At 44.0% G+C, this 12,691-nt stretch overlaps 1 protein-coding gene across 1 annotated transcript; it reads right to left on the reverse strand.

Moving 5' to 3' along the window:
* Positions 1-1,247: 1,247 nt before the first annotated feature.
* Positions 1,248-12,558, reverse strand: LOC139311844 (zinc finger and SCAN domain-containing protein 22-like). The gene is made up of 4 exons (XM_070936368.1): positions 12,441-12,558; positions 9,736-10,546; positions 6,264-6,384; positions 1,248-4,375 (listed from the first exon to the last, which is right to left on the reverse strand). The coding sequence occupies exons 2-4, from the start codon at positions 10,423-10,425 to the stop codon at positions 3,201-3,203; spliced, it is 1,986 nt and encodes a 661-aa protein (XP_070792469.1). The 5' UTR covers positions 10,426-10,546; positions 12,441-12,558; the 3' UTR covers positions 1,248-3,200.
* Between the last annotated feature and the right edge of the window lie 133 nt (positions 12,559-12,691).

Here is a 12,691-nt window from a genome sequence, read left to right on the forward strand (position 1 = left end):
ATCTCTTCCTTTTAAATATGTAAATTTTAATTTGTTTTTAAATTATTGGGGTGTTTTAATTTGTCTGGGCCAAAATGATTTAATTTGATTTTATCTGGTTTTTTAAATTTTTTGTATCTATGTTATTTTATTGTCTGGCTGTTCACCGCCCTGAGTCCTTCGGGAGTAGGGCGGTATACAAATCAAATAAAACAAACGATTATTTATTCTTTGGATTCTTGTAGGCTGTTAAGAAAGTTAATTAACAGCCTTTATTTGAAAAAGACTGATTTAATTTAGTAAACTAAGGTTTGTACAGATTTTGTGTGTGCTGCGCTCTTTGGGGTCCATAGCTGGGGCAGAACACAAACAAACAGATCTCTTTTAAGAGCCTTCTGTGCTTGAGGATTATTACATCAACCAATGTCACTTTTGTTTTACTTAACGGTCAACCTGCAGAATAAATGAGGTTTCTTTTTTGGGGGGGGGGCGGTCTGGCAAAAAGAATGGGCAGCACTCCAAAATAAGAGGTTGACTCAACTTAGAGAGACATGAATTAATATTTGGATGGCATGGCTGTTTATGGTATAGACAGTATAGACTGAAAGACAGTCGTAAAATTCGAAAGTATATCAGAGTAGCCCAAGGCTTTGTGCAATTAAACAAACAATATAAGCTTCAAATCATCCAAGCTTAGGCGACAACAAGCTATAAGTGATGAGGGGGTCGAAAAGTTTTGTGACGATGCGACCCGCCTTCAAGACGAAGAAAAATGCAGATACCAAATACTAATGGATGACTTTAATGCAAGAATAGGAAGAACAAAACCTGGAGAAAAAGCGATTGGCCCGTATGGAACGAGATAATAGAGGCGACAGACGAGTAGATTTTACTGAAGGGCAGGAACTCATTCTTCAAGAAAACAGCTGGCAGAAAATGGACCTGGAAGAGTTTAATCTATTTTACCTTTACAGTAGTGGCCAAAATTGTGGAAGCCTTTTGGGAAAAGTGTATTTTTGAGGTTTGATGGCTAATAACACCACTTTGTTTTTTGGAGTTTCAAGATAATCCTATTCCACTGCTGGAAAGGCCTGGGAATAGCCCAGACCTTAACCCAATTGAAAATCTATGGAGCTGACTAAAGAAACTTGTTAGTCAGAAGCAACCCAGCAACAAAACCCAGTTAATAGAAGCCATCATTCAATCTTGGTTTCACATTATTAAAGCTGCAGAAGTAAAAGACTTGGTTCACTCTATGGGAAGACGTTGTAAGACTGCAATTCATGCTAAAGGTTACCCAACTAAGTATTAACTGATGTGATAATTTTTGTATATCTCGTTCTTTCTATGGTGTTAATTTTTGTATATCTCGTTTTTTCTACGTGTTTCACTTTTCTTATTTCTACTGTAACTGCTATTCTAATAGCAAATCCTTCCTAAAAGTTATTGCATTACATTCTTGATTAAATTATCCTTCCATTGATATATAATTTTATGGTACTACTCCAAAAAAAAGTGGTGTTATTAGCCAGTTTTAGAAAATACACTTTTCCCAAAAAGGTTTCCACAATTTTGGCCACTACTATATTTTTTTTAAAAATGTCCCTTGTATTTTTGTATTTTATGCTTTGATAAACTAATACAATTTTGAAATTGGATAATGAAACATTTGTGGGGTTTCAGAACACGCCTCGGATGGAAGAAATTGAGGCCTATGAATACAGGTAGCCCTCGACTTACGACCACAATTGAGCCCGAAATTTCTGTCGCTGAGCGAGACAGTTGTTCAGTGAATTTCGCCCCATTTTACGACCTTTCTCCCCCACCATTAAGTGCATCACTGCAATTGCTCAGTTAGTAACAAGGTTGTTTAAATGAATCTGACCTCCCCGTTGACTTTGCTTGTCAAGGAGGTCACAAAAGAGAATCGCATGGGCCCCCCCACTGCAACCGTCATAAAGATGAGTCCCTTGCCAAGAGTCTGAATTTTGATCACGTGATCATGGGGATGTTGCAACAGTAGGAAGCATGAAAAACGATTGTAAGTCAACTTTTTTCAGTGCTGTTGAAACTTTGAACAGTCACTAAATGAATGATTATAAATCGAGGACCATCTGTACAGGATCTTAGGCTCTTTGGTTTCAACCCAAGGATCCATTGGGGCGAGAAATACGACGTCGTTTATTCCACCTCGTTATATATTCCAATATGCATATAAATTAATCCAGGCAGTAACCTCACCCTGCCCAAATCCATTGAATACACCTAAATCAATAATGAGAAACGAATCTGCGAACACCAAGAGACAAGCGAAGTTACGTCGCTTTTTTTAACGTCCTTGTAAATTCGGTCATTAAACAAATGGTTGTAAACCGAGGACTACCTGCGTTGCCAACAAAAGGTAACAATTTAAGCAAGAGAGTCCCAAGGGAAGCCATACAGGGAACACCTGTATGTGTATATTCTGCATATTTTAATGAGCTTCCAAAGTTCCGTAAAGGTGCAGCTTGGACAGAAAAGTCATGGAGTTCAGAGTAAACGTGTTAAAGAGCGGAAATGGAAACACAAAGGCCTCTGATGCAACCGAAGGAGCAGGTTAATAGTATAACAGAATAACAGAGTTGGAAGGGACCTTGGAGGTCTTCTAGTCCAACCCCACAACTTCTGGAGGCAAGCCGTTCCATTGATTAATTGTTCTCACTGTCAGGAAAATTTCTCCTTACTTCTAAGTTGCTTCTCTCCTTGATTAGTTTCTATCCATTGTTTCTTGTCTCGCCTTCTGGTGCATTGGAAAATAAGTTGACCCCCTCTTCTTTGTGGCAGCCCCTCAAATATTGGAAGACTGCTATCACATCTCCCCTGGCCCTTCTCTTCACTAGACTGGCCATACCAAGTTCCTGCAACCGTTCTTCATATGTTTTAGCCTCCAGTCCCCTCATCATCTTTGTTGCTCTTCTCTCCACTCTTTCTAAAGTCTCAACATCTTTTTTACATCATGGCGACCAAAACTGAATGCAGTATTCCAGGTGTGGCCTTACCAAGGCATTATAAAGCGGTATTAACACTTCACGTGATCTTGATTCTATCCCTCTGTGTATGCAGCCCAGAACTGTGTTGGCTTTTTTGGCAGCTGATGCACACGGCTAGCTCATATTTAAATGGTTGTCCACTAGGACTCCAAGATCCCTCTAAATAGTTACTACTATTGAGTCAAGTACCATTTAGCTTTCAAGCGCCACTAAACCATTTGCGGGACTCGGTGGATACATTAACACGCCCATCCCCGTGTTAAGTATTTGGGGAGAATCTGCCGGAAACTTCCCGTCCGTGTGGACCTTTTGATGCAAAGTCAAGTTTGTGCTCTGGCTGAAGCTTTTCCCACACTCGGAGCAGGTGTAGGGCTTCTCCCCGGTGTGGGTTCTCTTATGTCTAATAAGGCTGGATTGATCCCTGAAGCTCTTCCCACAGTCCGCGCATCCGTACGGCTTCTCCCCCGTGTGCATCCGCTGATGCGCATTGAGGCTGCCCCTGTGACTGAAGCTCTTCCCGCACTCGTAGCACTTGTAGGGCCTCTCCCCCGTGTGAACCCTTTGGTGCTGAATAAGACTCGGTTTGTCGGCAAAAGTCTTGTTGCAATCGGCGCACTGGTGCGGCTTCTCTCCCTTGTGGATCTTCTGATGCCTCAGAAAGTTGGTGCTCTTGTTGAAACTCTTCCCGCACTCCGAGCACTTGTACGGCTTCTCCCCCGTGTGGATAATTTGGTGGGAGGCGAGGTGGGCGCTCTGAACGAAGCTCTTCCCGCACTCTAAACACGTGTACGGTTTTTCCCCGGTGTGGATGATCTGGTGGGAGGTCAGGTGGGCACTGCGACTGAAGGACTTCCCGCATTCCAAGCATTTGTACAACTTTTCCGTTTTGGGGATTGTCGGTGGTTTGAGGAGGGTGGATGGACCATAAAAGGTTTTGCTGAACTCAGTGGGTTGATGTTGTCCATCAGCATGGGCAGCCCGATACGAAGGAGGAACTAAAGGGTCCAGAAACTTCTCTCCGTTTTCCAGAAATGTGTATGAACTCTCTCCTTCAGAAAGCATTTCCTTGTCTCCGGGGTTCTTCCCAAACATACTTTTCTGGGTTTCAGTCTCGGCAGACATTTCCCAGTGATCACTGAGGCATCCGTTCCTTTCCTCTCCTCCCTGGTTGTTTTGCTGGAGTGAGATCTCACGGAACTCTCCGACTGGACAAGGAAGGGATCTTTCGATCCATTCTTCTTGTTGGTTTCTCTCTCGGTGTGCGGGTTGAACTCGGTTCCAGACTTTCTCTTCAAAGGGTTCCCGCTCCGTTTCTTCAGAGAAATCTCCACACAGTTTCCCTTCTGTTTCGCTTTTCCATTCAGATCCTGTTGGAATTAAGATTGGGAGATTGGTTAGAGCACAAACCAAGTTATTCAGAAGTTGCCTCTTCCAGAATATTTGTGGTTCCCAATGAGAAAAAAAAGTTCTGGATAGTGGACGTGGAGACAGCAGCAGAGAAGAAAAAGAACTGGACAAAATTACAAAATACAAAACTCCTCACTGCTACTGTGTTTCCCTGAAAAAAGACCCTGTCCTATATTTATTTTGCCAACAAAAAAGGCACCAGATTTTATTTTTTTGAGGGGGGAATGTCGTCCACTGACTCACCTCACTTGCGCCCATTGCCCCAGGCCTCCTTTTTTCTGTCAGAGGCAGTGGTAAAATGTAAAATTTGTTATTACCGATTCTGTGGGCATGGCTTGGGGAGAAATGTGATTGGGTGGGTGTGGCCAACTTTTTTTTTTTTTTTTACTTTTAAAACCATTTTTTTTACCTCTTCAGCCGAATAAATTGTAAAAAAAAATGCTTTTAAAAGCCTCTGACGATCTGTTGTGGCTCCGTTGCCTGAGCCTGGGCTATCGACAGATGCAGACTCTGAGAGTGAGGGAGAGGAGTTGGCAAGGCCTCCCTCTCCAGGACCATCCTCTCTGGCAATGCCTCCAGAGGACACCGAAGGCCAAGAGATAGGCCCAGAGCCAAGCACGTCCCCGCAGCCACAGGTGGACAGCGACGAAGGAGATAAGTGCTGGCTGGATCCTCAACAGCGGCGCAGGGAGAAGCGTGCGCAGCAGAGGGGAAGGCATGCCAGAGATTAGCTGAGTCACTGGACCACACCCCACAGGGTATAAATGTGGGTGTGGTGGCCGGTTCAGTTTGTGACGAGCAAAAACTAGAAATAATCCATGATCTCTGCTTTACTGGACTTCTGCCTGCCTTGTCGGACTGCATTTGGACTAATCCTTGTATTGCGGAAACTTTGCCTGCTTTATCGGAATGCTTGCAGTCTAATCTTTGTTTTGTGTGAGTAAAGTCTGAATTGGCAGCTAGCCACTGGGTTGCTACCAGCTTTATCTTCAAAGACTTTGTCGTGTGGCTTATTAACTCCGGGCCATCTGTGGGGTGCGTGACAGACAGACTTTTTTTCTTTTAAATGCCTCTGACGATCCAATCTGAGTTGCCTGATCGGCAGAGGCTTTTTTAAAAAGCCTCTGCAGGTCAGGAAACTCAGCTGGGATCTTTGACGATCCCAGCTGAGCCGCACGATCATCAGAGGCTTTTTTTTTTTAAAGCATTTTTTTCAGCCGAAAAGGTTGTAGAAAAAATGCTTTTAAAAGTTTTTAAAAAAGCCTCTGATGATTGTGCGGCTCAGCTGGGCATGGGGGGGGCAGGGATTTTTGCTACCAGTTCTCTGAACCACCCGCCTCCATCGCTACCGGATCGGGCGATCTGGTCCAAACTGGGAGCATTTCACCCCTGCTATTAACCTGCTCCTTCGGTTGCATCAGAGGCCTTTGTGATTCCCTTTCCACTCTTAACATGTTTACCCTAAAATCCATGACTTTTCTGTCCAAGCTGCACCTTTACGGAACTTGGAAGCTCATTAAAATATGTAGAATATACACATGGTGTTCCTGTATGGCTTCCCTTGGGACTCTCTTGCTTAAATTGTTACCGTTTGTTGGCAACGCAGGTAGTCCTCGGTTTAGTCCTCACCCCGATCTTTTATAGAAGCGTTGCTTCGCAATCCCGCCCCACAGCAGGCCCACCCATGCTGGCTGGGGATAATGGGAGCCTTAGTCCATAGCATCTCTTTGGGAATAGACAGATTCTGAGCAGTCAACTTTGAGCACTCGGGCTCCTCAGTTAAACTCTGCAAAATCCCACAAAGATTGTCCACTTGACCGTAAGGAAAACAAGAGAGGGTCTCCTTACCTAAGAGATCAGTACTGGAGTCATCGTTCTCCTGTTTGGTCTCCACGTACATCATCCTCCACCCAGTCTCCGTACCAACTTGGCTAATTCTGGAGATTGTTGCTGCCTCCTCCGATAATACCTGTAAAGGAAAAAATGGCATTGCCCTACATTAGGCCCTCGGACACTCAACAAAAAGGGTTGAAAACAGGCAGCAAACGCAAACACAATCTTCAACCATCAGGGATACAAGGACCCTCCGAATTTTTAGGTGTGGCCCAGGGGTGAAATGCTCCCAGTTCGGACCGGATCACCTGATCCAGTAGCGATGGCGGCGGGTGGTTCGGAGAACCGGTAGCAAAAATTCCTGCCCCCCCCCACTATGCCCAGCTGAGCCACACGATCATCAGAGGCTTTTTTTTTTTTTTTTGCTTTTAAAAGCATTTTTTCTACAACCTCTTCCAATGAAAAAATGCTTTTAAAAGTAAAAAAAAAGCTTCTGATGATCATGCGGCTCAGCTGGGATCGTCAAGAGGCTTTTCAAAGCATTTTTTTTCTGCAACCTCTTGGCCGAAGAGGCGGTAAAAAAAATGCTTTGAAAAGTCTGCCTGATCGGCAGAGAGGTATTTTTTTAAAAAATACCTCTCTGCCGATCAGGCAACTCAGCTGGGATCGTCAGAGAGGCTTTTTAAAAAATACCTCTCTGACGATCCCAGCTGAGTTGCCTGATCGGCAGAGGCTTTTCAAAGCATGAGAAAAAAATGCTTTGAAAAGTTAAAAAAAAAAAGTTGGCCACGCCCACACAGTCACATTATCCCAAGCCACGCCCACAGAACCGGTTTTACATTTTACATTTCACCCCTAAAGCTCTTTGAGGCCACCACGTCAGACTATTGGGGGACACGTATAGAGGCTCAAAGCTGAGGGTACTAGAGAGATGCCAAAGGAGACCACAGGTGGTCCCACTTAACGTCCCCTCATTGAGCGACCGTTTAGAAATACAATAGTGCCAAATAAGGGGCATTTGCAATGGGATGGATCATAACATCATGGCCATCGCAGTGTCTCCTTCGTCACATGATTGCAATTGGATCACAATTTCGACGTTGCAGCGTCCTGCAGTCACGTGATCTCACTTACAATCTTCTTTGCCGACTTCGGACAAACGAACTCAACAAGGAAGCAAGCACTTCTCCAAAAAGCCAACATTGTCCAAGGCTGCATTAACAGAGGGATATAGAATCAAGATCACGTGAAGTGTTAATATTACTTTATAAGGCCTTGGTAAGGCCGCACTTGGAACACTGCATTCAGTTTTGGTTGCCATGATGTAAAAAAGATGTGGAGACTCTAGAAAGAGTGCAGAGAAGAGCAACAAAGATGATTAGGGGACTGGAGGCTAAAACATGAAGAACGGTTGCAGGAACTGGATATGTCTAGTCTTATGAAAAGAAGGACCAGGGGTGACATGATAGCAGTGTTCCAATATCTCAGGGGCTGCCACAAAGAAGGGGGAGTCAACAGTGGTGAAATGTAAAATTTGTTACTACCGGTTCTGTGGGCGTGGCTTGGTGGGGGTGGGGATAATGTGGCTGGGTGGGCGTGCCCAACTTTAAACTCTAAAATGCTTTTAGAAGTCTCTGACGATCAGGCAATTTAGGTGGGATTGCCAGAGGCTTTTAAAGCCATTTTTTTTCTACAACCTCTTCGGCCAAAGAGGTTGCAGAAAAAAATGCTTTTAGAAGCCTCAGACGATCTCTGCTGAGCCACGCGATCATCAGAGGATTTTTTTTAACTTTTAAAAGCATTTTTTTGGCTGAAGAGGTTGTAGATAAAATGCTTTTAAAAGTAAAAAAAAAAAGTCTCTGATGATTGTGCAGCTCAGCTGGGCATGGGGGGGGGGGCAGGGATTTTTGCTACCAGTTCTCCGAACCACCCGCTACCGGATCAGGTGTTCAGGTCCGAACCAGGAGCATTTCCCCCTGGGAGTTAAGCTATTCTCCAAAGCATCTGAAGGCAGGACAAGAAACAATGGATGGAAACCAATTAAGGAGAGAAGCAATCTAGAACTAAGGAGAAATTTCCTGACAGTTGGAACAATTTATCAGTGGAACTACTTCCTTCCAGAAGTTGTGAATGCTCCAATACTGGAAGTTTTAAAGAAGAGATTGGACAACCATTTGCCTAAAATGGTATAGGATTTCCTGCCTGAGCAGAGGGTTGGACTAGAAGACCTCTAAGGTCCCTTCGAACTCTGTTTAGTGTAATTCTAATTCTAATTCTAGTTCTAATTCTTATTTTATTCTCTCTTCATTCTCCTCTCCTCTTCCTATTCCATTCCATTGGTCACAAATGGCAATCACGTGACCATGGGACACTATGACTGTCTGGTATCCACCTAATGATGGCAACTGGACAGTCACGGTTGCTATCGTGGTCGGTGTTGTCATGTGATGTCGCACCGTGTGACCCCGTCATTAGCAACAGAGGTCCTACTTACGACGGGGTCCTCGGTGCTCTCTGAGCTTGGTTGTTTCCTTGCAGATGTTTCCTTATCCAAACCAGGAAATATCATCAGCGCTGGATAACATCATTAGCCCTGATGACATTATCTAGTTGGGTAACAAAATGTCTGCAAGAAAATCCACCTAGGGCAGGGAGCACCCAGGACTCCACAGGTCAACCCTGAGCTACAAATATTTTCCCTTATTGGTCCTCATTATCATTGGTACTCACGCACTACCTGTAATCGCGTGTGTTGCAACTCCGACCCCCGAGCCTGTCCTAACAGAGGGAGAGGACTCAGAAGGTGAAGGAGAGGATTTGGCAAGGCCTCCCTCTCCAGGACCCTCCTCTCTGGCAATGCCTCAGGTTTCCTCTGAAGGCCAAGAGATATGCCAGGAGCAAGGCACTTAGGAGCAGCCGCAGATAGAGAGCGAGGGGGATGAGTTTTGGCTGGATCCCAGACAGCGTCGGAAGGATAAGTGCGCACAGCAGAGAAAGAGGCGTGGGCGGGCCAGAGATTGAGCTGAGTCACTGGACCACACCCCACAAGGGATAAAAGGGGGTGTGTCGGCTATTCAGGCCTTGTGACGGACAAATTGAAAAGCTTGGAAGTCATATCGTGTTTCTAGAACCCTGTTAGAATCTCTTTTTGGATTTCTTCGGACTGGACTTTGACAATTCTTTGCTTTGTGGAATTAATTTGGTATATCGGACTGAGGAGAAAAAACCTCCCTTAGTGAGTAAAATCTCTTGGCAGGCAGTTCATGGTTCGCTGCCAAGACTGTTATCTTAAAGGAATTCCTGACTGTTTGATTCATTAACTCCTGGCTGTCTGTTTGTGTGTGTGCGTGTGACGGGGACAGAACAGCATGGATGCTAAACAGATCAAGGTTGGGTAATGAAAAATGAGTTGGGCAAGGACTCTGTCCTGGTGCAACCTTGTCATCAATACTCCTCACACCTCATAAGAAAGGACCCATTGCAATACCCCTGCGTGGTGTTCCCACATGTTGAGCTCTTCCTTCTTCCCGAGGAAGTCTTCGACCAAGACCACTGCCTGGGAGCAGCTCTCTGGACCGCACGCCCGGACCCAGCGCTGCATCTCCGGCGGTAGGATGGCCAGGAACTGCTCCAGGATCAGCAGCTCCACGATCTGCTCTTTGGTGCACATGTCCGCTTTCAGCCACCGCTTGCAATGTTCCTGGAGTCGGCTGTAAGCCCCTCGGGGCCCTTCAGCTTCCTGGTAACGGAAGCGCCGGAAATGCTGGCGCTGTTCCTCCCGCCGCCGGGCATCCCTTTGCAAAATGGCTGCCTTCACTTTCCCATAATCCCTCTTGCTGCACCCTTCCAGGTTCAGAAAGGCCTGCTCGGCCTCTCCGCTCAAGGCTGGCTGGAGCCGGGCCACCCATTCCTCCTTGGGCCACCGACAGGCTCGGGCCACCTGCTCGAAGGAATCCAGGAAGGCCAAACTGTTTTCCCACGGATCCACGGGTGGTTTAGAGCTCCCCGAACACGGGGTCTCCACCGTCTTCAGGAATTCCCGCCACTGAGCTTCCCACTGCTGAAGGGATCCCTCATCCGGTTCCTGCTTGATCTCTCTGCCCATCTTTCGGGGCGGGGATTCCCCTCCGCGAGGATCTTTCTTCTGCGGATGATCCCTGAGGTCCTGTTCTTCCATTGTCCTTCTCAGAGGGTCTCCAGGCAAAAGCACCACCCAGCCCGACGGTCCAAAACCTGCCCCGGGATCCAAACCGTTGCAACCTTGCTGGCATCAAGGGCGATTCTTCAGGTTACGATCTCTGAAGACACAAAAGGAATTTGCAAATCACCCACAGGGAATGCTAGGCGGCTTGAGGTTGTTGGGAGTTTTTAATCTCACATTATTGAATAACATCAAAAGCATGGAATATTACTATAATACTATATAAATTATAAGATATATAATTTACTACTATATAAATCGAGCTGTAATTTTACCTTTGATTGGGATTTCACTTTTATTGTTTTAGAAATAGTTATCTTTTATGATTTCAACGCGGTAAACCTCCCAGAGTTGTTGGCAAATAAATCAAATAAATAAAATGATAAACCAAGCCATCCCTTAGCACTGACGATGTTACCAAGTCAGCTAATGAAATGCCTGCAAGAAAAGAAACCTGAGAGCATCAAGGATCCCTCATTTCGACCCTGAGGAGGATACCAAATATCCTCCTTGAGAAGAAAGAAAGGGATCGACGTTCTTCCAATAATACAACTGAGGCAGGATACGCTCTTAAATTTTGAAAATCTTAAAATTTTAAAATGGACACCTAACATCAAAAACGTCATCAAAAAAGCACAACAAAGAATGTTCTTTCTGCGCCAACTCAGAAAGCTCAAACTGCCCAAGGAGCTGCTGATCCAGTTCTTCAGAGGAATTATTGAGTCTGTCATCTGCTCCTCCATAACTGTCTGGTTTGGCTCTGCAACCAGACAAGACAGACACAGACTTCAACGGATAATTAGAACTGCGGAAAAAAACAACTGCTACCAACCTGCCTTCCATTCAGGACCTGTATACTGCAAGAGTCAAAAAGAGGGCTGTGAAAATATTTACAGACCCGTCACATCTTGGACATAAATTGTTTCAACCTCTACCCTCAAAACGATGCTATAGCTCTCTGCACACCAGAACAACAAGAGACAAGGACAGTTTTTCCCGAATGCCATCATTCTGCTAAACAGCTAATTCCCACAACACTGTCAAACCAGTTACTAAGTCTGCATTACTCTTACTCTTCTCTTCCTTACTAGTATCTATCTCTTCCCACTTATTATTATAACCATGTTCCTTGTAGCTTTCAATTTATATTGTTTTTATTTGTTTCCTAGTACGATTTGACAGCTTATTAAGTAACCTTGACTATACTAAGTGTTGTATCTTTTTATTCTTTTTTGGGGGGTATTATTTATTTTAGTATATCTTTTATTTGTATTATTAATAAAATTTATTAATAATACAAATTAATAAATTTATGTATTTATTAATAAAAAACTTTTTAAAAATTAAAAAAAATGTATCTTTTTAATCTTGATGAATGTATTTTATTCTCCTTATGTACACTGAGATCATATCATATCAGATTATGAGACTGATTCCGGGCTTTATTATTTACTACTATTTAATTATTTGGATTAAATTATGATTTTATTGTACTTGTTTCTTAACTTGTGTTCGCCGCCCTGAGTCCTTCGGGAGAATGGCGGCATATAAATACATGTAATAAATAAATAAATAAATATGCACCCAAGAAAAAAATTCCTTGTGTGTCCCAATCACACTTAGCCAATAAAGAATTCAATTCAATTCAATTCAATTCAATTCAATAATTCAGTCTATTCTATTCTATTCTATTCTATTCTATTCTATTCTATTCTATTCTATTCTATTCTATTCTATTCTCTGCCCTACCCCACAAGGTTGTTGTTGGGCGATAAAATGGGGTTGTGTGTTTCTATTTATGCCACCCTGAGCTCCTGAAGAAAAGGGCTATAGATGCACAGGAACGAATAACGCTGATAGACAACGTGTATATTTAAGGTATAACGTTATCGCAATGACATATTTATACACGCGCAATGTAGACATTGTATTGTAACGTGCGAACAATGTGCACGTAGTAACAATGGGAAATCGTGAACCCTCCACTTTACCTGGTCTCCTTTTTCCAATGTTTTCTCCCACCCCGCTTGCACGACAAAGGCATCTGAGCCTGCTGCAATCCTTGATTTCTGCTCCCAGGCGTTGCTGCAGCTTTTTTCTTGCTTCCGGCTCTTTGCAACTGTGATTTAAATTTAAAAAATAAAAAATGGAGAAACCCTGCTGGGAGGTAGATGTGCTTTTTTTTTTTTTCCTCCTCCCCAAAAAGTCCATTTCCGGGAGAGGAGCCCGTCTAGGAAGGAGA

Source organism: Pituophis catenifer, unplaced genomic scaffold (assembly GCF_029215685.1).
Source record: "Pituophis catenifer annectens isolate HBS135680 unplaced genomic scaffold, rPitCat1.0.hap2 SCAF_2, whole genome shotgun sequence".
Taxonomy (NCBI): Eukaryota; Metazoa; Chordata; class Lepidosauria; order Squamata; family Colubridae; genus Pituophis; species Pituophis catenifer.